The following is a 23,979-nucleotide window of genomic DNA, read 5'->3' on the forward strand; positions in this document are numbered from 1 at the left end:
CCTTCCAGCCCCTCGCGCTACACCTGCCACTGCCCCTCGGGGTACTCCGGGGGCCACTGCGAGCTGACGCCGGGGGCCCCGCGGACCCCCAGCTGCCCCTACCTGCAGTGCGAGCAGCACTCTGGCGACGGCGTGTGCGACACTCAGTGCAACAACCACGAGTGCGAGTGGGACGGAGGCGACTGTTCGCTCAACTGGAGCCGACCCTGGGTCAACTGCAGCGCCAGCGCCCCCTGCTGGAACCTGTTCAAGAACGGACGCTGCGACCCGGAGTGTGACAACCCTGGGTGTCTGTTCGACAGCTTCGAGTGCCAGGAGCCCACGCCCACCTCCTGCAAGTATGTGTGTACTAGTACTCATAAATATATATATACACGCCCACCTCCTGCAAGTATGTGTGTACTAGTACTCATAAATATATATATACACGCCCACCTCCTGCAAGTATGTGTGTACTAGTACTCATAAATATATATATACACGCCCACCTCCTGCAAGTATGTGTGTACTAGTACTCATAAATATATATATACACGCCCACCTCCTGCAAGTATGTGTGTACTAGTACTCATAAATATATATATACACGCCCACCTCCTGCAAGTATGTGTGTACTAGTACTCATAAATATATATATACACGCCCACCTCCTGCAAGTATGTGTGTACTAGTACTCATAAATATATATATACACGCCCACCTCCTGCAAGTATGTGTGTACTAGTACTCATAGATATATATATATACGCCCACCTCCTGCAAGTATGTGTGTACTAGTACTCATAGATATATATATACACGCCCACCTCCTGCAAGTATGTGTGTACTAGTACTCATAAATATATATATACACGCCCACCTCCTGCAAGTATGTGTGTACTAGTACTCATAAATATATATATACACGCCCACCTCCTGCAAGTATGTGTGTACTAGTACTCATAAATATATATATACACGCCCACCTCCTGCAAGTATGTGTGTACTAGTACACATAGATATATATATACACGCCCACCTCCTGCAAGTATGTGTGTACTAGTACACATAAATATATATATACACGCCCACCTCCTGCAAGTATGACTTGTAATGTTACTAATAAGTAGGAGTACACATCAATATACTGGTACATGTGTACAGGTACGACCGCTACTGTGCCGATCACTACGGCAACAACATCTGCGACTGGAGCTGCAACACGGCCGCCTGTGGTTGGGACGGTCTGGACTGTTCTCACGACACTCCTGCCAAGAAGATCGAGGGGATCCTGGTGCTCGTGGTCCGCCTGCTGCCCAAGGAGCTCCTGGGAGACCTGCGCGGGTTCCTCAGGTACCTGGGAGCTCTGCTGCACACCAACGTCATCGTGGTCCTGGACCAGGACGACCAGCCCATGGTGTTCCCGTACCACGGATCCGAGGACCTGCACCTGTTCGTGCGCCGCCGCAGCAGGCGGGAGCTGGAGAAGGAGGTCATCGGGTGAGACGCCTGTCCCAGCTAGCTAGGCTCACACACACCAGTCCCCACTTGTTTGTGGGAGGAAACCAGAGTTCCAGGAGTAAACTCACGTCAAGACAAACACACAACCACTGGAATAGAACCAGCAACTCTTACTGCTCGTTTTAACCACGACACTATCAACACACACACACGCACACACAGACACACACACACACACACACAGACACACACACACAGACACACACATGCTCGCAAACACACACATGCACACAGACACACACATGCACGCAAACACACACACACACACACACACGCGCACACACACAGACACACACATGCACGCAAACACACACACGCACGCAAACACACACACACACGCGCACACACACAGACACACACATGCACGCAAACACACACACGCACGCAAACACACACATGCACGCAATAATAATAATAATAATAATAATAATAATAATAATAATATAATAGTAATGTTCATTATTATTACTATTATAAACTGTATATAATAATATTGATATATTAATAATTAGAATTATTAATATTATATATATATGTAATAATGATATATTAATAATTCGTTAATTACTATTATATTTTATAATGATAAACAAATGATTAATTAATAAAAATTATTATTATTATATCATTATCATATATTTATAAAAGTAATAATACTAATTATTAATATATAATTACTAAATATATATATAATAGTAATACTAATTATAATTATTAATGTATAATATATATATATATAATAGTACTAATACTAATTATTAATATATCATTATTAAATATATAATAGTACTAATACTAATTATTAATATATCATTACTATATATATAATAGTACTAATACTAATTATTAATATATCATTACTATATATATAATAGTACTAATACTAATTATTAATATATCATTATTAAATATATAATAGTACTAATACTAATTAGCAATATATCATTACTATATATATAATAGTACTAATACTAATTATTAATATATCATTACTATATATATAATAGTACTAATACTAATTATTAATATATCATTACTATATATATAATAGTACTAATACTAATTAGCAATATATCATTACTATATATATAATAGTACTAATACTAATTAGCAATATATCATTACTATATATATAATAGTACCAATAATGTTAATCATTCCTGTATAATAATAATAGTACTAATACTACTTGTGACCCTTGACCTCAGCTCTGTGGTCCACCTGCGCATCGACAACAGAGAATGTTCCAAGAAGTCCGAGGATTGTTTCTCCAACACCAACGAAGCCGCCTCCTTCATCGCAGCCGCTCACATCAAGGCCGACCTGCCGTACCCCCTCATGTCCGTGCGCAGTAAGTGCTGGTCCCCCATGTCGGTGCTGCAGACGCTGAGCTGTCGTCCGCAGGTGAGATCGACGCGCCCGACGACACCATGTACTGGAAGTACGTGATCGGCGTGGCCGTGGCCTTCCTGCTGCTCATCCTGCTGCTGGGCGTCCTCGCCGCCAAGAGGAGGCACAAGCACGGCGTGCTGTGGATGCCCGACGGCTTCATGGCCGCCAAGAACGACAAGCGGCGCGAGCCGGTCGGTCAGGACGACTTCGACATGAAGTGAGTCGCGGACGACCTTCAGCCTGGAACATCTCGTCACTGATCTCTCCTGCAGGAACTTCAAGAACCACGACGGAGACGCGATGGACGGTCAGAGCCAGAGGTGGCTGGACGACGAGGTCCCGTCCAAGAAGCCCAAGGTGAGTCCGCGAGAACCTGAGAACCACGTCCGGGTCGACCTTCGGCCTATTGTGTTGTCTCAGGGTCAAAGGTCAACGACCTCCCAGGATCGACCTTCAGCCTATTGTGTTGTCTCAGGGTCAAAGGTCAACGACCTCTCAGGATCGACCTTCGGCCTATTGTGTTGTCTCAGGGTGAAAGGTCAACGACCTCCCTGGATCGACCTTCAGCGTATTATGTTGTCTCAGGGTGAAAGGTCAACGACCTCCCTGGATCGACCTTCAGCGTATTATGTTGTCTCAGGGTGAAAGGTCAACGACCTCCCAGGATCGACCTTCGGCCTATTGTGTTGTCTCTGGGTCAAAAAGGTCAACGACCTCCCTGGATCGACCTTCGGCGTATTGTGTTGTCTCAGGGTGAAAGGTCAACGACCTCCCTGGATCGACCTTTGGCGTATTGTGTTGTCTCTGGGTCAAAAAGGTCAACGACCTCCCTGGATCGACCTTCGGCGTATTGTGTTGTCTCAGGGTCAAAGGTCAACGACCTCCCAGGATCCACCTTCAGCCTATTGTGTTGTCTCTGGGTCAAAAAGGTCAACGACCTCCCTGGATCGACCTTCGGCCTATTGTGTTGTCTCTGGGTCAAAGGTCAACGACCTCCCTGGATCGACCTTCGGCCTATTGTGTTGTCTCTGGGTCAAAGGTCAACGACCTCCCTGGCTGCCATAAATACTTATGCAGTGGTAGAGGTCGTTGACCTTTGACCCAGAGACAACACATTTGTTTTACAATTTTTCTATTTGTATTTTCACTGAGATCGTGGTTCTACGTGGTCACATGAGCGTCTGCGAGTCACGTGATTGGATGAGAGTTGGATCAAGTAGCTCTGAGCTCTGTTGGTTTGGTCTGGTCGTCGGGGAGATGAATGTAGGACAGCATCCTGCAGGAGGTCCACGAGTCTGGTGTCTGGACCGGACGACGTTTCCTGAAGTTTTCTTTCTCCTCAGACCGAAGACAAACCTCTGCTCTCCACGGACGCGGCGGTGGATCGGCGCGAGTGGACGCTCCAGCACCGTAAAGCTGCCGACATCACGCTCACGCCTCCTCAGGCGGACCTGGACGCCGACTGCCTGGACGTGAACGTCAAAGGACCAGGTGAGACCCTCGCGACCTCCCTCCGGAGCCAACGTTCTGACCCTGGCGTCGCCCCGGTCCAGATGGATTCACGCCGCTGATGCTGGCGTCGCTGCGTATCGGAGGCGCGCCCGACTGCAGCCTCCACGCCGAGGAGGAGGAGGAGAGCGGCGGCGACGAGCCGAGCCCGAGCGTCATCTCGGACCTCATCTCTCAGGGAGCGTCGCTCATGGCTCAGACCGACCGCACGGGGGAGACGGCGCTGCATCTGGCGGCGCGCTACGCCAGAGCCGACGCCGCCAAGAGGCTGCTGGACGCCGGCGCCGATCCCAACGCGCACGACAACATGGGCCGAACCCCCCTGCACGCCGCCGTGGCGGCCGATGCCCAGGGAGTCTTCCAGGTGAGACGCGTACCTGGTCGACACCTGGAGATCCAAACCTCCCGGGGGAACATTTTAAACACTGTTGCATTCTGGGATTTCAAGTATTTGAAAGATAAAACAATCACATGGTTGTGTTTCTTTCAGATTCTGATCCGTAACCGAGCCACCGAGCTGGACTCGCGCATGAACGACGGCACCACGCCTCTGATCCTGTCGGCCCGGCTGGCCGTGGAGGGGATGGTGGAGGAGCTGATCCACTGTCACGCCGACATCAACGCCGTGGACGACCATGGTAACGACCGTCGTGTGCTCGTGTAGAACGAGGCGTGGCCTCAAAGGACACGTGTAATCAAAGCTTCCTACCGTCGTGTAGAGGTAGTGAAATAACATCATCTCCGCAGGTAAGTCCGCTCTACACTGGGCGGCCGCTGTGAACAACGTGGAGGCGACGCTGGTGCTCCTGAAGAACGGAGCCAACCGAGACATGCAGGACAACAAGGTGAGAACAAGCGTCAGTCGTGAAGCTGCCACAGAACCTCACGCTGACCTTCTTCTGCAGGAGGAGACGCCTCTGTTCCTCGCCGCCAGAGAAGGAAGCTTCGAGGCCGCTCAGGTTCTCCTCGACCACTACTCCAACCGCGACATCACCGACCACCTGGACCGCCTCCCGCGAGACACGGCCCAGGAGCGCATGCACCACGACATCGTGCGCCTGCTGGACCAGTACAACCTGGTGCACGGCACGCAGAACGGAGCCAACCACATGGCGGGAGGAAACTCGGGCGTGATGTGCGGCGTGAACGGGCCGGGCTACATGGGCATGCGCCCGGGGCCGCAGGGGAAGAAGAGCAGGAGGGGCGGGGCCAAGATGGGAGCGGGCGGAGCCAAAGAGCTGAAGGATATCAAGGCCAAGCGGAGAAAGAAGCCGGCGGGAGGAGAGGGTCAGGGCGGGGCTGGTGGGGCGGCAGCAGGAAGTGGCGGCGTCAAGGCCGCGGGAGGGCTTCCGGAGAGCTCCGTCACCATGTCGCCCGTCGACTCTTTGGAATCTCCGCACTCGTACACGGCAGACGTGTCCGCCGCCGCCACCGCCGCCGCCAACTCCCCGCCCATCCTGAGCAGCCCCGCCTCCAGACCCATGCTGCCGCCCGTCAGCCACATGCTGGGCCAGCAGCAGCAGGGCTGGGTCGGGATGGCCAAGCACGGCTACGCCGGCCACATGTTCGGCCTGGTGCCGCACCAGATGGGCGGAGCTCACATGGGCCAGCAGCACCACGGCGCCGGTCAGATGCTCACGCCCATGAACGTCACCATGAGCCGCGAGCAGCTGCCGCCCATCGTCACCTTCCAGATGATGCCACCGGGGGGCGCCCAGGTCCAGGTCAAGCAGGGGCAGAACCAGAACCACTCCCAGCAGGGCCCGGCTCGCCTGCACTGCACGCAGGGTCTGATGTACCAGATGCCGGAGCAGATGTCGCACGGCCTCGCCCACGCCCTGCAGCACCCCCACGCCCTGAGCCACGCAGGCCTGGAGGGTCAGGCCCGGCAGCTGCCCTCGTACCCGCCCATGCAGAGCCCCGTGGATAAGTACCCCACCCCCCCCTCCCAGCACAGCTTCACCACCGAGGGCGCCACCCCGGGTCGCGCCGCTCACCCGACCAACGAGCACCCGTACCTCACCCCTTCGCCCGAGTCCCCCGACCCCTGGTCCTCCTCCTCGCCCCACTCCAACTCGGACTGGTCCGACGTCACCACCAGCCCGACCCCCCTGGGAAACCCTCGCCACGCACCGCCCTCGTCGCACCGCACACACATTCCGGAGCAGGCGCCGCCGCCGCCGCAGATGCAGGCGTCGACTCAACGCCCGCAGCTGGGCAACATGCAGGTGTTCGCCTGAGTTATACCTTCAAGTATCACGCCTTCCTACCTTTGCACTTCAGAAGTTCATACATTCTGGCGTCTTCTCGTCGTTTAACGCCTGAAAGAAGAATCTTTCATATGTTTCCAAACACCTTCGGTGTGTGAGGTCATCAGTGACGCCAGCGTATTGACGAGTATTGTCGAGTATTAGGCGTATGTTGAAACTGATTTATTTTATGTCATTTTAAGGATCTTATCATTTTTAATTCAATCTCAATGTGTAATAGAGTCTCCAGACCAAACCAACAGAACTCAGAGCTACTGATCGAACTCTCCGACGATCGCGTGACGACGTATAAACAGGATCAGCAGCTCTGAGCTCTGTTGGTTTGGTCTGGAGACTCTATTACACATTGAGATTGTTCAACGATTTGAATTAAAATATCAAACTCTGAGTTTAAAAAATAATTGATTTGGAAAAAAAAAGGTGTTTTTAATGAAATGATAAAAATCAAACAAACTCTCAAAATAGAAACTATTGAAGTAAAGAGTCGATGGAATGAAAATACAAAGTTTCAACAAATGTAATCTTTAAATCTATATTCTGGTGACTCTGATGTTGACCTGTCAATCATCTGCCTCCAGAGCAGTCAGAGCAGTTAGGAAGTCGTTTTATTTTGAATCAATCCTGGACGGTGGTTTGTTTATATGTACAGAAGCTTCTGATCCACGTTGATATGTTTCCTGTGATTCTCGCTGAAGGTGCGTCTTTTAAATACCAAAAAAAACTTTGCTTTTCTACAATCAGTGTATTTTTGCACCTTTGAAACCATCGAACCTGGAGCCCGGCGGCGTCAATCAAAGTATTTCTGTGTTTCCTCGTCATGACGACGTCTTTGAGTGACACTTGTGTTCGATCACGAGTCTCCAGTCAAACTAAAACCTGTTGCATGTTTAATCATTTTCAAGTATTTTCAATGTTTGTTTCGCATTAATCCATTTAACAAACGTGTTTCCTTGTCTGTACAGAAATCATTTGTACTTCTCTCTGTTTACCAAATATACTCGTACGTTATATATGAAGTAGTTCTTGTGTTTGTATCAGCTAGAAGTTGTTTGTTGAACCAAATGTTACTGAAATAAAAGTCTTTGATGAATAAATGTTTTTTATTCTTTCTTTTCACTATTTATTATATTTTACTACATTGTACAGTTAACAAGTGTAAAACTACATCGACTACATGGGAAAAATATAAATAATACAAATAAAAGATGTAAATTGATGAATTGTTTTCCTACACGATCAGAATCAGAACAAAATAGAATGAAATAAAAAATGAATGAGACACGAAAGAATGTAAATATTAAAACGAAGATCACACGAGTATTAAATGACTGAAATGAAAAACATGTTTAGACAATAAATTGAATTGATTTTTAAAAACGTTTCTAAGGTCGCTCCTCGTCGTTCTTCCGGTGTCGTCCCTGGAGTGGCCACAGGGGGCGCGCGCAGCCGCCGCAGTGGAGCCCGAGCAAGAGTCGTGGACCCGGAAGTCGTGACGTTTGTTTTCATTTCTCACTTTTGAGTTTTTGAAGAATCGCCGCGTTTCTCTGAAGACACGCGCACGTGATGACGCGCGCACACGCCCGTGCTCGGAGTGTTTTGACCTCAGCGTGGACCCTCCGCAGTCTGGTGTAACCTTTGACCTCTCACCTGGACCCGCGCTCAGGTGAGCAGGTGCCTGTGCTCCTCCAGCTTCACCTCACGCGCCTCCTCGCAGGTCCTCATGGCGTCTCCGCGCCTCAAGTACGTGTCTCTGGGGGTCCTGGTGCTGCAGACCACCTCCCTGGTCCTCACCATGCGCTGCTCCCGGACCCTGCAGGCCGAGGGCCCGCGCTACCTGGCCTCGTCCGCCGTGGTGTCCGCGGAGCTGCTGAAGATCCTGGCGTGTCTGCTGCTGGTGCTGAAGGACCACAGTGAGTCTCAGAGGGTCAAGGTCACACTGCTGGTGCTGAAGGACCACAGTGAGTCTCAGAGGGTCAAGGTCACACTGCTGGTGCTGAAGGACCACAGTGAGTCTCAGAGGGTCAAGGTCACACTGCTGGTGCTGAAGGACCACAGTGAGTCTCAGAGGGTCAAGGTCACGTCGAGAAGAAAACAGTAGTTCTGAAGGGATCCTGGGGATCAGTGACGTCATCGACCTTTGAACTGCTTTATGACGTTTGTTTTTATTGAATCAAACATTTTAGAATGTATTTTATGAAAGAAGTTTTATAAGTTTTTAAGATATTATATAGTTTTAATAGTAGTTTAAAGATCTATAAATGTTGGTAGAACCAGACAAATCCAACAGAGCACAGAGCTATGGATCAAACTCTTCATGACGCTAAGTGACAGACACTTGATATATAAGTATATGTGTAGTATTATCCAGTACTTAACTCTGGTGTTGTGATAGTGTAGTAACAAGTATATGTGTAGTATTATCCAGTACTTGACTCTGGTGTTGTGATAGTGTAGTAACAAGTATATGTGTAGTATTGTCCAGTACTTAACTATGGTGTTGTGATAGTGTAGTAACAAGTATATGTGTAGTATTATCCAGTACTTGACTCTGGTGTTGTGATAGTGTAGTAACAAGTATATGTGTAGTATTGTCCAGTACTTGACTCTGGTGTTGTGATAGTGTAGTAACAAGTATATATGTGTAGTATTGTTGAGTACTTGACTCTGGTGTTGTGATAGTGTAGTAACAAGTATATATGTGTAGTATTGTCCAGTACTTGACTCTGGTGTTGTGATAGTGTAGTAACAAGTATATATGTGTAGTATTGTTGAGTACTTGACTCTGGTGTTGTGATAGTGTAGTAACAAGTATATGTGTAGTATTGTCCAGTACTTGACTCTGGTGTTGTGATAGTGTAGTAACAAGTATATATGTGTAGTATTGTTGAGTACTTGACTCTGGTGTTGTGATAGTGTAGTAACAAGTATATGTGTAGTATTGTCCAGTACTTGACTCTGGTGTTGTGATAGTGTAGTAACAAGTATATATGTGTAGTATTATCCAGTACTTGACTCTGGTGTTGTGATAGTGTAGTAACAAGTATATGTGTAGTATTATCCAGTACTTGACTCTGGTGTTGTGATAGTGTAGTAACAAGTATATGTGTAGTATTATCCAGTACTTGACTCTGGTGTTGTGATAGTGTAGTAACAAGTATATGTGTAGTATTGTCCAGTACTTAACTCTGGTGTTGTGATAGTGTAGTAACAAGTATATGTGTAGTATTGTCCAGTACTTAACTCTGGTGTTGTGATAGTGTAGTAACAAGTATATATGTGTAGTATTGTCCAGTACTTGACTCTGGTGTTGTGATAGTGTAGTAACAAGTATATATGTGTAGTATTGTCCAGTACTTGACTCTGGTGTTGTGATAGTGTAGTAACAAGTATATATGTGTAGTATTATCCAGTACTTGACTCTGGTGTTGTGATAGTGTAGTAACAAGTATATGTGTAGTATTATCCAGTACTTGACTCTGGTGTTGTGATAGTGTAGTAACACATATATATGTGTAGTATTGTCCAGTACTTGACTCTGGTGTTGTGATAGTGTAGTAACAAGTATATATGTGTAGTATTGTTGAGTACTTGACTCTGGTGTTGTGATAGTGTAGTAACAAGTATATATGTGTAGTATTGTCCAGTACTTGACTCTGGTGTTGTGATAGTGTAGTAACAAGTATATATGTGTAGTATTATCCAGTACTTGACTCTGGTGTTGTGATAGTGTAGTAACAAGTATATGTGTAGTATTATCCAGTACTTGACTCTGGTGTTGTGATAGTGTAGTAACAAGTATATGTGTAGTATTGTCCAGTACTTAACTCTGGTGTTGTGATAGTGTAGTAACAAGTATATATGTGTAGTATTATCCAGTACTTGACTCTGGTGTTGTGATAGTGTAGTAACAAGTATATGTGTAGTATTGTCCAGTACTTGACTCTGGTGTTGTGATAGTGTAGTAACAAGTATATATGTGTAGTATTATCCAGTACTTGACTCTGGTGTTGTGATAGTGTAGTAACAAGTATATGTGTAGTATTATCCAGTACTTGACTCTGGTGTTGTGATAGTGTAGTAACACATATATATGTGTAGTATTGTCCAGTACTTGACTCTGGTGTTGTGATAGTGTAGTAACAAGTATATATGTGTAGTATTGTTGAGTACTTGACTCTGGTGTTGTGATAGTGTAGTAACAAGTATATATGTGTAGTATTGTCCAGTACTTGACTCTGGTGTTGTGATAGTGTAGTAACAAGTATATATGTGTAGTATTGTCCAGTACTTGACTCTGGTGTTGTGATAGTGTAGTAACAAGTATATATGTGTAGTATTGTCCAGTACATGACTCTAATGTTGTGATAGTGTAGTAACAAGTATATATGTGTAGTATTGTCCAGTACTTGACTCTGGTGTTGTGATAGTGTAGTAACAAGTATATATGTGTAGTATTGTCCAGTACTTGACTCTGGTGTTGTGATAGTGTAGTAACAAGTATATATGTGTAGTATTGTCCAGTACATGACTCTAATGTTGTGATAGTGTAGTAACAAGTATATATGTGTAGTATTGTCCAGTACTTGACTCTGGTGTTGTGATAGTGTAGTAACAAGTATATATGTGTAGTATTGTCCAGTACTTGACTCTGGTGGTGTGATAGTGTAGTAACAAGTATATATGTGTAGTATTGTCGAGTACTTGACTCTGGTGTTGTGATAGTGTAGTAACAAGTATATATGTGTAGTATTGTCCAGTACTTGACTCTGGTGTTGTGATAGTGTAGTAACAAGTATATATGTGTAGTATTGTCCAGTACTTGACTCTGGTGTTATGATAGTGTAGTAACAAGTATATATGTGTAGTATTGTCCAGTACTTGACTCTGGTATTGTGATAGTGTAGTAACAAGTATATAGGTGTAGTATTGTCCAGTACTTGACTCTGGTGTTGTGATAGTGTAGTAACAAGTATATATGTGTAGTATTGTCCAGTACTTGACTCTGGTGTTATGATAGTGTAGTAACAAGTATATATGTGTAGTATTGTCCAGTACTTGACTCTGGTGTTGTGATAGTGTAGTAACAAGTATATATGTGTAGTATTGTCCAGTACTTGACTCTGGTGTTGTGATAGTGTAGTAACAAGTATATATGTGTAGTATTGTCCAGTACATGACTCTAATGTTGTGATAGTGTAGTAACAAGTATATATGTGTAGTATTGTCCAGTACTTGACTCTGGTGTTGTGATAGTGTAGTAACAAGTATATATGTGTAGTATTGTCCAGTACTTGACTCTGGTGTTGTGATAGTGTAGTAACAAGTATATATGTGTAGTATTGTCCAGTACATGACTCTAATGTTGTGATAGTGTAGTAACAAGTATATATGTGTAGTATTGTCCAGTACTTGACTCTGGTGTTGTGATAGTGTAGTAACAAGTATATATGTGTAGTATTGTCCAGTACTTGACTCTGGTGGTGTGATAGTGTAGTAACAAGTATATATGTGTAGTATTGTCGAGTACTTGACTCTGGTGTTGTGATAGTGTAGTAACAAGTATATATGTGTAGTATTGTCCAGTACTTGACTCTGGTGTTGTGATAGTGTAGTAACAAGTATATAGGTGTAGTATTGTCCAGTACTTGACTCTGGTGTTGTGATAGTGTAGTAACAAGTATATATGTGTAGAATTGTCCAGTACTTGACTCTGGTATTGTGATAGTGTAGTAACAAGTATATAGGTGTAGTATTGTCCAGTACTTGACTCTGGTGTTGTGATAGTGTAGTAACAAGTATATATGTGTAGAATTGTCCAGTACTTGACTCTGGTATTGTGATAGTGTAGTAACAAGTATATAGGTGTAGTATTGTCCAGTACTTGACTCTGGTGTTGTGATAGTGTAGTAACAAGTATATATGTGTAGTATTGTCCAGTACTTGACTCTGGTGTTATGATAGTGTAGTAACAAGTATATATGTGTAGTATTGTCCAGTACTTGACTCTGGTGTTGTAGTATTTACAGACCACATGACTCTTGAAGTCGTAACTACTTTCATTTGGTTTCAAACCAAAATATGTCCAAACATCAGCTTTAAAAGCTGCTGGACTCACTGTATCCTCTCGTCCTCAGTCATCATTCTTGCTTTAGCTGTGGAGGATGTAACGACTGCTGCCATCTAGAGGCCGGCGGTTTAATTGCAACACATAAATGAACAAAGCAATGAATATTTTCACGTAAATTGTTGATTAAAAAAAGCTTAATTTTATACAAAGTTGATTGAAATGTAAACATAAAACAGTATTAAATAATGAGTGTATAAAAGCCTCACCAGACATGACCAACAGAGCACAGAACCTCGTCACATGATTGGTTGAAAGATCGATCAGTAGCTCTGAGCTCTGTTGGTTTGGTCTGGAGACTCTTTTCTAACATTTATATAGAATTAACTTCAGATTAAAATATGTTGATTTGAGGTAAACATTTTTTTTAAATATTGGAATATTATACTGTACAATATTTATAATGATTTAAATAAGTATTTTTGGAATATATTCATGATCAAGTACTTCTGTCGTCAACATTGAGTCGAAGGTTCTGAAGCGTGTAGTTGTAGGAGGTTTGTTCAGTTCAAGAGGGTCTGCTGAGGGTTGGTGTTCTCACCTGCGTCCACACCTGGACCCTCACCTGTGTTCAGGCTACAGCATGCGGGCGCTCAACAGTGTCCTGCGCCAGGAGATCCTGCACAAGCCCGTGGACACGCTGAAGCTGGCCGTGCCCTCAGGCATCTACACTCTGCAGAACAACCTGCTGTACGTGGCCTTGTCCAACCTGGACGCCGCCACCTACCAGGTGTGACTCGTCTCCGTGTCACTGTTGAACTTCCTCTCATGGTCACGTGTTCCTCAGGTGACCTACCAGCTGAAGATCCTGACCACGGCTCTCTTCTCTGTGTCCATGCTGGGACGAAGACTCACCGTCTACCAGTGGATCTCTTTGCTGGTCCTCATGACAGGAGTGACTCTAGTACAGGTACCGTTTCCCCCTGACATACCCCTGATGCTCCCCCCTGACACCCCACTGATGTCCCCCTAACATCCCCCTGATATCCCTCTAACATCCCCCCGACATCCCCCCTGTCGCTCCTCCTGACATCCCCCCTGACATCCCCCCTGACATCCCCCCGACGCTCCCCCCCGACGCTCCCCCTGACGCTCCCCCTGACATCCCCCTGACATCCCCCTGACATCCCCCTGACGCTCCCCCTGACATCCCCCTGATGCTCCCCCCTGACATCCCCCTGACATCCCCCTGACATCCCCCTGACGCTCCCCCTGACATCCCCCTGATGCTCCCCCCTGACATCCCCCCTGACATCCCCCTGACATCCCCCCCTGACATCCCCCTGACGTCCCCCCTGACGTCCCCCCCGACGCTCCCCCCCGACGCTCCCCCCCGACGCTCCCCCCCGACGCTCCCCCCCGACATCCCCCTGACATCCCCCTGACGCTCCCCCTAACATCCCCCTGACATCCCCCCTGACATCCCCCTGACGCTCCACCTGACATCCCCCCTGACGTCCCCCCTGACATCCCCCCCTGACGTCCCCCCCTGATGTCCCCCTGACATCCCCCCTGACATCCCCCCTGACGTCGCCCCTGACGTCCCCCCTGACGTCCCCCCCGACGCTCCCCCCCGACGCTCCCCCCCGACACTCCCCCTGACGCTCCCCCTGACGCTCCCCCTGACGTCCCCCCTGACATCCCCCCCTGACATCCCCCTGACGTCCCCCCTGACATCCCCCCTGACGCTCCCCCTATTATCCCCCTGACGCTCCCCCCGACGCTCCCCCTGACGCTCCCCCTGACGCTCCCCCTGACGCTCCCCCCCTGACATCCCCCTGACGTCCCCCCTGACATCCCCCCTGACGCTCCCCCTATTATCCCCCTGACGCTCCCCCCGACGCTCCCCCTGACGCTCCCCCTGACGCTCCCCCTGACGCTCCCCCCCTGACATCCCCCTGACGTCCCCCCTGACATCCCCCCTGACGCTCCCCCTATTATCCCCCTGACGCTCCCCCCGACGCTCCCCCCGACGCTCCCCCCGACGCTCCCCCTGACGCTCCCCCTGACGCTCCCCCTGACGCTCCCCCTGACGTCCCCCCTGACATCCCCCCCTGACATCCCCCTGACGTCCCCCCTGACGCTCCCCCTGACGTCCCCCCTGACATCCCCCCCTGACATCCCCCTGACGTCCCCCCTGACATCCCCCTGACGTCCCCCTGACGTCCCCCTGACGCTCCCCCTGACGCTCCCCCCTGACGTCCCCCTGACATCCCCCCCTGACATCCCCCCCTGACATCCCCCCCTGACGTCCCCCCTGACGTCCCCCCCTGACATCCCCCCCTGACGTCCCCCCTGACGTCCCCCCGACACCTTGTGTAGTTTATTCTGACACGTCTTCAGGTGTGTGTTGTCGTGAGTGTCAGATTGAAGTCACTTCTATATCCAGGTGACTTGTCTTCAGGTGTGTGTTGAGTTGAGTCACATGACAACTGGCTCAATATTGACACGGATGTGAAGGTGTGTCACTCCTCTTAACCAAACACCTGTTGACGTCGTCTCAGGTGCAGCAGCACAAACCGGTGGATCTGCTGTTTGTCTGCTGTCGTGTTATTTTAAGACTCACCTGAGACTCACCTGAGACTCACACCTGCTGAAGATGTTCTTGCTCCACACACACCTTTGTTCTGCTGACTCTGCAGGTTCCACAGAGAAGACATTTTGTTTCTAGTGAAGTTTGTGTCATACATGTGTGTGTGTGTGTTTGTCATACATGTGTGTGTGTCATACATGTGTGTGTGTCATACATGTGTGTGTGTCATACATGTGTGTGTGTGTGTGTCATACATGTGTGTGTGTCATACATGTGTGTGTGTCATACGTGTGTGTGTGTGTGTCATACGTGTGTGTGTGTCATACATGTGTATGTGTCATACGTGTGTGTGTGTCATACGTGTGTGTGTGTCATACATGTGTGTGTGTCATACATGTGTGTGTGTCATACATGTGTGTGTGTCATACATGTGTGTGTGTCATACGTGTGTGTGTGTCATACATGTGTGTGTGTCATACATGTGTGTGTGTCATACATGTGTGTGTGTCATACGTGTGTGTGTCATACGTGTGTGTGTGTCATACGTGTGTGTGTGTGTCATACGTGTGTGTGTGTCATACATGTGTGTGTGTGTGTCATACATGTGTATGTGTCATACGTGTGTGAGTGTCATACATGTGTGTGTGTGTCATACATGCGTGTGTGTGTGTCATACATGTGTGTGTGTGTCATACATGTGTGTGTGTGTGTCATACATGTGTGTGTGTGTGTCATACATGTGTGTGTGTCATACGTGTGTGTGTGTCATACATGTGTGTGTGTCATACATGTGTGTGTGTCATACATGTGTGTGTGTCATACATGTGTGTGTGTCATACGTGTGTGTGTGTCATACGTGTGTGTGTGTCATACATGTGTGTGTGTGTCATACGTGTGTGTGTGTGTCATACGTGTGTGTGTGTCATACATGTGTGTGTGTGTGTCATACATGTGTATGTGTCATACATGTGTATGTGTCATACGTGTGTGTGTGTCATACATGTGTGTGTGTGTCATACATGCGTGTGTGTGTGTCATACATGTGTGTGTGTGTCATACATGTGTGTGTGTGTGTCATACATGTGTGTGTGTGTGTCATACATGTGTGTGTGTGTGTCATACGTGTGTGTGTGTGTGTCATTCATGTGTGTGTGTGTCATACGTCTGTGTGTGTGTCATACGTGTGTGTGTGTCATACGTGTGTGTGTGTGTGTCATACATGTGTGTGTGTGTGTGTCATACGTGTGTGTGTGTCATACGTGTGTGTGTGTCATACATGTGTGTGTGTGTGTCACACGTGTGTGTGTGTGTCATACATGTGTGTGTGTGTGTCACACATGTGTGTGTGTGTGTCATACATGTGTGTGTGTGTCATACATGTGTGTGTGTGTCATACATGTGTGTGTGTGTCATACGTGTGTGTGTGTGTGTCATACATGTGTGTGTGTGTCATACATGTGTGTGTGTGTCATACATGTTTGTGTGTGTCATACATGTGTTTGTGTGTGTCATACATGTGTGTGTGTGTGTCATACATGTGTGTGTGTGTCATACGTGTGTGTGTGTCATACGTGTGTGTGTGTGTGTCGTGTGTGTGTGTGTGTCATGTGTGTGTGTGTGTGTCATACGTGTGTGTGTGTCATACGTGTGTGTGTGTCATACGTGTGTGTGTGTCATACGTGTGTGTGTGTGTGTCATACGTGTGTGTGTGTGTCATACGTGTGTGTGTGTGTCATACATGTGTGTGTGTGTGTGTGTCATACATGTGTGTGTGTGTGTGTCATAGATTCTGATCCACAGACCTCAGAGCCCGAGCTGGGGTGTAAGGCTGGATCAGATCATGAAGGTCTGACCATGAATAGATCTGAAAGTAAGAACCAGAATTTTAAAATGATCCTGAAATAAACTGGAAGCCAGTGAAGAGTTTGAAGGAGAAATGTGAGTTCTTCTACTAGAGCGGCTCAGAGTTCTGAATCAACTGCAGACGAGACGATCCTTCTTGTTAAGACATGAAAACAAACTGTTACAATAGTCCAGACGAGAAGAAACAAACACATGGATTATAAGATCCAGATCATGTTCCGACAACATTTTACTAAGTTTAGAGATTTTTCTCAGTTGAAGGAAACAGTTTCTGGTCAGTTTTCTTCAGTGTTGAACAAGAGACATGTCTTTATCAAATACAACACCCAGGTTTCTCAGGCTCAGTTTGACAGACTGACCTAAGTCACCCAAGTACTGACTCAACCCTGGAATCTTATCATCAACAATCACCAGAGTTTCAGTTTTGTCCACATTTAGCTTCAAAGTGTTTTCACTCATTGTTTGATTTCTAGCAACAATTGACTAAGTTCAGCCTCTGGAGCTCAGTTGGATCAACAGAGCAGTAGAGCTGGATGTCATCAGCAAACATGTGACAACAAACATCTGGAAATCTCTGAATGATAATACCGAGGGGAATCAAGTACAGCAAAAACAATAAAGGACCCAGAACAGAACCTTGAGGGACTCCACACAACAGATCTGCCGATTCAGACCTCATTTGATTGACAGATACACTAAAACTGCGCCCAGAAAGGTAAGATGAGAACCATTCTAACACAGACCCAGACAGTCTTCATCCCTCAGTCTTCTCAGCAGGATCTGGTGATCAACTGTCAAAGGCTGAGGACAGATCCAAGAGAACCAGAACAATGAATTTACCCGAGTCAGCCGACATCATGATGTCACTGGACACCTTCAGTAAAGCTGTCTCCGTAGAGTGATGTTTACGGAAGCCAGACTGAAACTTCTCATGGATGTCACTCTGATCCAGGAACAGCTGCTCAGACACCACCTTCTCCAAGATCTTGGACAAGAAAGGGAGCTTAGAAATAGGCCTGAAATGACTGAGGTCAGTCGGGTCTAAGCCTGGCTTTTTGAGCAGAGGCTCCACAATGGCATGTTTAAATGCATTGGGAAAAACCCCTGTGGAAAGGGAGAGGTTCACCATATTGGTAACTCAGGGGCCAATTACATCAAATACTTTGATAAAAAGCCTACAAGGAAGGACGTCATCTGAGCAAGAGGAGGGTTTCATCTTGTTCACTAGTGCTGAAATATCACCCAAAGATACAGCAGTGAAGGAAGACCAAGAGGAGGAGATGGGCTCAGAGACAGTAGGGGTTCCAAACAAAGGGGGAGAGATTTTCTCTTTGATCAATTTAATTTTGTCAATGAAAAACCTCAACAATCATTGCTGTCAGCTTCACAGAAGACAGGCGTGATTTGAGGAGCAGGAGACACAAGAGAATTAATCGTGTCAAACAAAACTTTGGGGTTTTTCTTATCTGCTGCTACCAGTTTTCTAATGTAATCAGATCTAGCAGTTTCCACCATCTCATTGTAAGAAGACATCAGATCCCTGAGGTGAAGTCTATGCACCTCAAGTTTAGTGGACTTCCAGAAACGCTCAGTCTTTCGACAAAGTCTCTTCAGACTCAGATCTTCATTTGTCCAATGGCACCGTTTCTTCTGAATTTTCAAGTTCGATTTAACAGGTGCCACTTGATCCAGTATTTCAACACAATGATCAGTGAAACAGTGAATCAAAATGTCCACGTCTGGACAGTCATCAAAGGAAAGACGGTCAAACATAGCAGAAAAACTGTCTGCAGTATCGGCTGAGATGACACGCCTCTGAGACCTAACTTTCAAAGGCTTAGGTTCAGGGATGAAGTCCAGGTTCAACAAGAGAATGATCACTCAGATGGACATCATGTACAGATACATTAGAAATGTTCAGGCCAAGAGTAAAAACTAAGTCTAAAATGTGGCCTTTTTGATGAGTGGGTTCAGAAACATGTTGCTCAAAATTAAAGGCTTCTGTTAAAGTTCAAAGTTCTTTAGCAGAACAAGATGTGACGTCATCAACATGAAGATTAAAGTCTCCAAGAATAAGAACAGATTCATTTGAATAATGGAAGATAAGAAGTCACTAAAGTCTTTCAAGAACACTGAAGGACCAGGCGGACGGTAGATTGACACACAATAGAAAGGTCTTGTAGAACCAAGATCATCTGAGACTCAAAAGAAGTGAATTCCTGTGTTTGAATCACTTTGCAAGAACAACTCTTCAAACAAATCCAAATTAACTCTTGTGAAAAGATCATTCAGAGAAAAGGATTTATTAGTAATGGAGCGAACATTAAGAAGTCCTACATTCAGCACCGATGACGTCACTGACGAGGCGCGCAGTCAAACAGATGTGTGTATCATACATGTGAAGTGTGTGTCATACATGTGTGTGTCATGAGTGTACATGTGTGTGTCATGAGTGTACATGTGTGTCATGTGTGTACATGTGTGTGTCATGAGTGTACATGTGTGTACATGTGTGTCATGAGTGTACATGTGTGTACATGTGTGTACATGTGTGTCATGAGTGTACATGTGTGTGCAGTGGCCCTCCGAGGCTCCAGAGAAGGCTTCAGTATCTACAGGATCTCAGCTCATCGGTGTCGCTGCTGTTCTCGTGGCTTGTTTCTCCAGCGGCTTCGCTGGCGTCTACTTTGAGAAGATCCTGAAGGAAAGTAAACAGAGTGTTTGGATCAGAAACATCCAGCTGGGTCAGTACACACATTTACACACATATGTACACACACATGTACACACATATGTATACACACATTTACACACATGTGTACACACACATGTACACACATATGTACACACATATGTACACACACATGTACACACACATGTACACACACATTTACACACATATGTACACACACATGTACACACACATGTACACACGTATGTACACACACATTTACACACATATGTACACACACATGTACACACGTATGTACACACACATTTACACACATATGTACACACACATGTACACACATATGTACACACACATGTACACACATGTACACACACGTACACACATATGTACACACACGTACACACACATGTACACGCACACATGCGTACACACACGTACACACTCATGACACACATGTACACACACACATGTGTACACACATTTACACATATACACTGAGGCAGAAACCTGAGTAGAACCAGACTCTGGGTCCATTAACCTATGAACCTACAGGAGGCTTCGGGCTGGTGTTTGGAATGTTGGGGATGTTCGTGTACGACGGCGAGCAGGTGAGAGAAGGAGGCATGTTTCAGGGGTACAACTCTATCACCTGGACCGTCGTGGCTCTTCAGGTGCGTCGTCACATGATCTTTGATGTTGTCACATGATCTTTGATGTTACATGGTCTTTGATGTTACATGGTCTTTGATTTTACATGTCGTCACATGATCTTTGATGTTGTCACATGATCTTTTATTTTATCACATGATCTTTGATGTTACATGGTCTTTGATGTTACATGTCATCACATGATCTTTGATGTTGTCACATGATCTTTTATTTTATCACATGATCTTTGATGTTACATGTCATCACATGATCTTTGATGTTGTCACATGATCTTTTATTTTATCACATGATCTTTGATGTTACATGGTCTTTGATGTTACATGTCATCACATGATCTTTGGTGTTGTCACATGATCTTTTATTTTATCACATGATCTTTGATGTTACATGGTCTTTGATGTTACATGTCATCACATGATCTTTGGTGTTGTCACATGATCTTTTATTTTATCACATGATCTTTGATGTTACATGGTCTTTGATGTTACATGTCATCACATGATCTTTGGTGTTGTCACATGATCTTTGATGTTACATGGTCTTTGATGTTACATGTCATCACATGATCTTTGATGTTGTCACATGATCTTTGATGTTACATGGTCTTTGATGTTACATGTCATCACATGATCTTTGATGTTGTCACATGATCTTTGATGTTGTCACATGATCTTTGATGTTACATGGTCTTTGATGTTACATGTCATCACATGATCTTTGATGTTGTCACATGATCTTTGATGTTACATGGTCTTTGATTTTACATGTCGTCACATGGTCTTTGATTTTACATGTCGTCACATGATCTTTGATGTCATCACATGATCTTTGATGTTACATGTTTGTTTGATCTTTGATGTTACATGTTTGATCTTTGATGTTATCACATGATCTTTGATGTTACATGTTTGATCTTTGATGTTACACGTTTGATCTTTGATGTTATCACATGATCTTTGATGTTACATGTTTGATCTTTGATGTCATCACATGATCTTTGATGTTACATGTTTGATCTTTGATGTCATCACATGGTCTTTGATGTTACATGTTTGATCTTTGATGTCATCACATGGTCTTTGATGTTACATGTTTGATCTTTGATGTTTTCACATGATCTTTGATGTTACATGTTTGATCTTTGATGTTTCCACATGATCTTTGATGTTACATGTTTGATCTTTGATGTCATCACATGATCTTTGATGTTACATGTTTGATCTTTGATGTCATCACATGATCTTTGATGTTACATGTTTGATCTTTGATGTCATCACATGGTCTTTGATGTTACATGTTTGATCTTTGATGTCATCACATGGTCTTTGATGTTACATGTTTGATCTTTGATGTTTTCACATGATCTTTGATGTTACATGTTTGATCTTTGATGTCATCACATGGTCTTTGATGTTACATGTTTGATCTTTGATGTCATCACATGATCTTTGATGTTACATGTTTGATCTTTGATGTCATCACATGGTCTTTGATGTTACATGTTTGATCTTTGATGTCATCACATGATCTTTGATGTTACATGTTTGATCTTTGATGTCATCACATGATCTTTGATGTTACATGTTTGATCTTTGATGTCATCACATGATCTTTGATGTTACATGTTTGATCTTTGATGTTTCCACATGATCTTTGATGTTACATGTTTGATCTTTGATGTCATCACATGATCTTTGATGTTACATGTTTGATCTTTGATGTCATCACATGATCTTTGATGTTACATGTTTGATCTTTGATGTCATCACATGATCTTTGATGTTACATGTCATCACATGATCTTTGATGTTACATGTCATCATATGATCTTTGATGTCATCGCATGATCTTTGATGTCATGTTGTACTGAGGTCAAAGGTCATGTGTGTTTGACAGGCGGTGGGCGGTCTGGTCATCGCGGCGGTCATCAAGTACGCCGACAACATCCTCAAAGGCTTCGCCACGTCGCTGTCCATCATCCTGTCCACGCTCATCTCCTACTTCTGGCTGCAGGACTTCGACCCCACCAGGTAGTGACCCTTGACCTCGACCTCGACCTCTCGCTCGCTCACGTCCTCTGGTCCTCAGCGTCTTCTTCTTCGGCGCCGTGCTCGTCATCCTCGCCACCTTCCTGTACGGCTACGAGTTCAAGCCGCCCCCGATCCCCAGCAGGGCCTAGGACCCCCGCGGAGTCCAGGGAGGGGGTGAAAGGTCGTGAGTCTCGCACACCTCAAGTGCCTCGTCCGCGGTGACCCCGACAGAAGATCGTCTTCTCTGGGATCGTCTGCTCGTGTCTGTTCGCCGTCAGTTTTTAATCCCAACATTTCAAGTGTCGACACTTTGAACCATTGATTCCAATGTTGTTGTTTCACAGTTTTATATTGTGACTCTTTTTCATGACGTCGTCCTGCCAGACTAGAGCAGTCGAGCCCCGAGCAACTTTAGATCTGAAGAGGATCTTCTTGATCAAACTTACATCTGTGAGTCACATGATGGTCTGTGAGTCACATGATGGTCTGTGAGTCACATGATGGTCTGTGATTGGCTGAAAGCTCTGGGCTCTGTTGGTTTAGTCTGGTTCTGATTATCTTATGTTAAATCAAAAGTCTCGTCCGATTGGAATAATAATGTCATTGAGTGACATTTGAATAAAGAAATGATTTAAAAACATAATTTAATCAATATTTCACTAAAGTGTCATCGTTTGAAATGATGAGATGACAGATGATTGACAGCTGTCTTCAGATGAATGTTTCACGTGAACTCTGACCTCTGTTGCCGAGCAACAGGAGTCCACACTGAAGAACAACACTGTGAGTGACAGCTGACGGTTGCCGTGACGACCATGTGATTCTTGTCGGACTGTAAATCATCTTGATTGACAGGTGCTGTCGTGTCAATAATGAACTTTTATTAAAAGTTTCAACACAAACCATTGTTTTTCATATGTTTAGACTTTTATTTTGAAAATCAAAGTAATAATCGTTCAATGATGTCATTTTAAACTTTTTAAATGTATTCAATATTTTCACCTTCTTTGATTTTTTTACTTGAAACGTTTTATAAATTCAATATTTTTAACTTTCCTCCAATCATGTGACGTAGAAGATCCAGCAGCTCTGAGCTCTGTTGCTTCGGTCTGGAGACGCTTTTGTACATTTGTGTTCAAAATACTATCAATTAAAAAATATGAAAATTGAACTTTTTGGTTTGTTTTTGGAGCCGTTTGTTTGTTTTCATGCATTTTAGCAACTTTAGACGTCCAGGTGAGGACCAGGTGAGGTCCAGATGAGGACCAGGTGAGGTCCAGGTGAGGTCCAGGTGACGTCCAGGTGAGGTCCAGGTGAGGACCAGGTGAGGTCCAGGTGACGTCCAGGTGACGTCCAGGTGAGGTCCAGGTGAGGACCAGGTGACGTCCAGGCGAGGA

General features: G+C 45.4%; 2 protein-coding genes across 2 annotated transcripts in view; both read left to right on the forward strand.

Moving 5' to 3' along the window:
- notch2 (notch receptor 2) overlaps positions 1 to 7,765 on the forward strand; it is a gene marked incomplete in the record, with an annotated part of 51,081 nt that extends 43,316 nt beyond the window's left edge. The window contains 10 exon segments of the mRNA XM_087783168.1: positions 1 to 338; positions 1,144 to 1,479; positions 2,709 to 2,851; positions 2,905 to 3,109; positions 3,165 to 3,249; positions 4,236 to 4,383; positions 4,446 to 4,765; positions 4,892 to 5,039; positions 5,149 to 5,246; positions 5,307 to 7,765. The exon segment at positions 1 to 338 is cut by the window's left edge and continues 189 nt beyond it. Coding sequence (XP_087639294.1) covers positions 1 to 338; positions 1,144 to 1,479; positions 2,709 to 2,851; positions 2,905 to 3,109; positions 3,165 to 3,249; positions 4,236 to 4,383; positions 4,446 to 4,765; positions 4,892 to 5,039; positions 5,149 to 5,246; positions 5,307 to 6,641 — 3,156 coding nt within the window.
- A 220-nt stretch (positions 7,766 to 7,985) lies between these two features.
- Positions 7,986 to 23,753, forward strand: slc35a3a (solute carrier family 35 member A3a). Its single transcript, XM_087783169.1, has 8 exons — positions 7,986 to 8,334; positions 8,386 to 8,581; positions 13,371 to 13,525; positions 13,583 to 13,705; positions 19,770 to 19,935; positions 20,436 to 20,554; positions 22,449 to 22,582; positions 22,641 to 23,753. The coding sequence occupies exons 2-8, from the start codon at positions 8,392 to 8,394 to the stop codon at positions 22,729 to 22,731; spliced, it is 978 nt and encodes a 325-aa protein (XP_087639295.1). The 5' UTR covers positions 7,986 to 8,334; positions 8,386 to 8,391; the 3' UTR covers positions 22,732 to 23,753.
- The last annotated feature ends 226 nt before the right edge of the window (positions 23,754 to 23,979 follow it).

This window comes from Callionymus lyra, chromosome 2 (assembly GCF_982586985.1).
Source record: "Callionymus lyra chromosome 2, fCalLyr1.hap1.1, whole genome shotgun sequence".
Taxonomy (NCBI): Eukaryota; Metazoa; Chordata; class Actinopteri; order Syngnathiformes; family Callionymidae; genus Callionymus; species Callionymus lyra.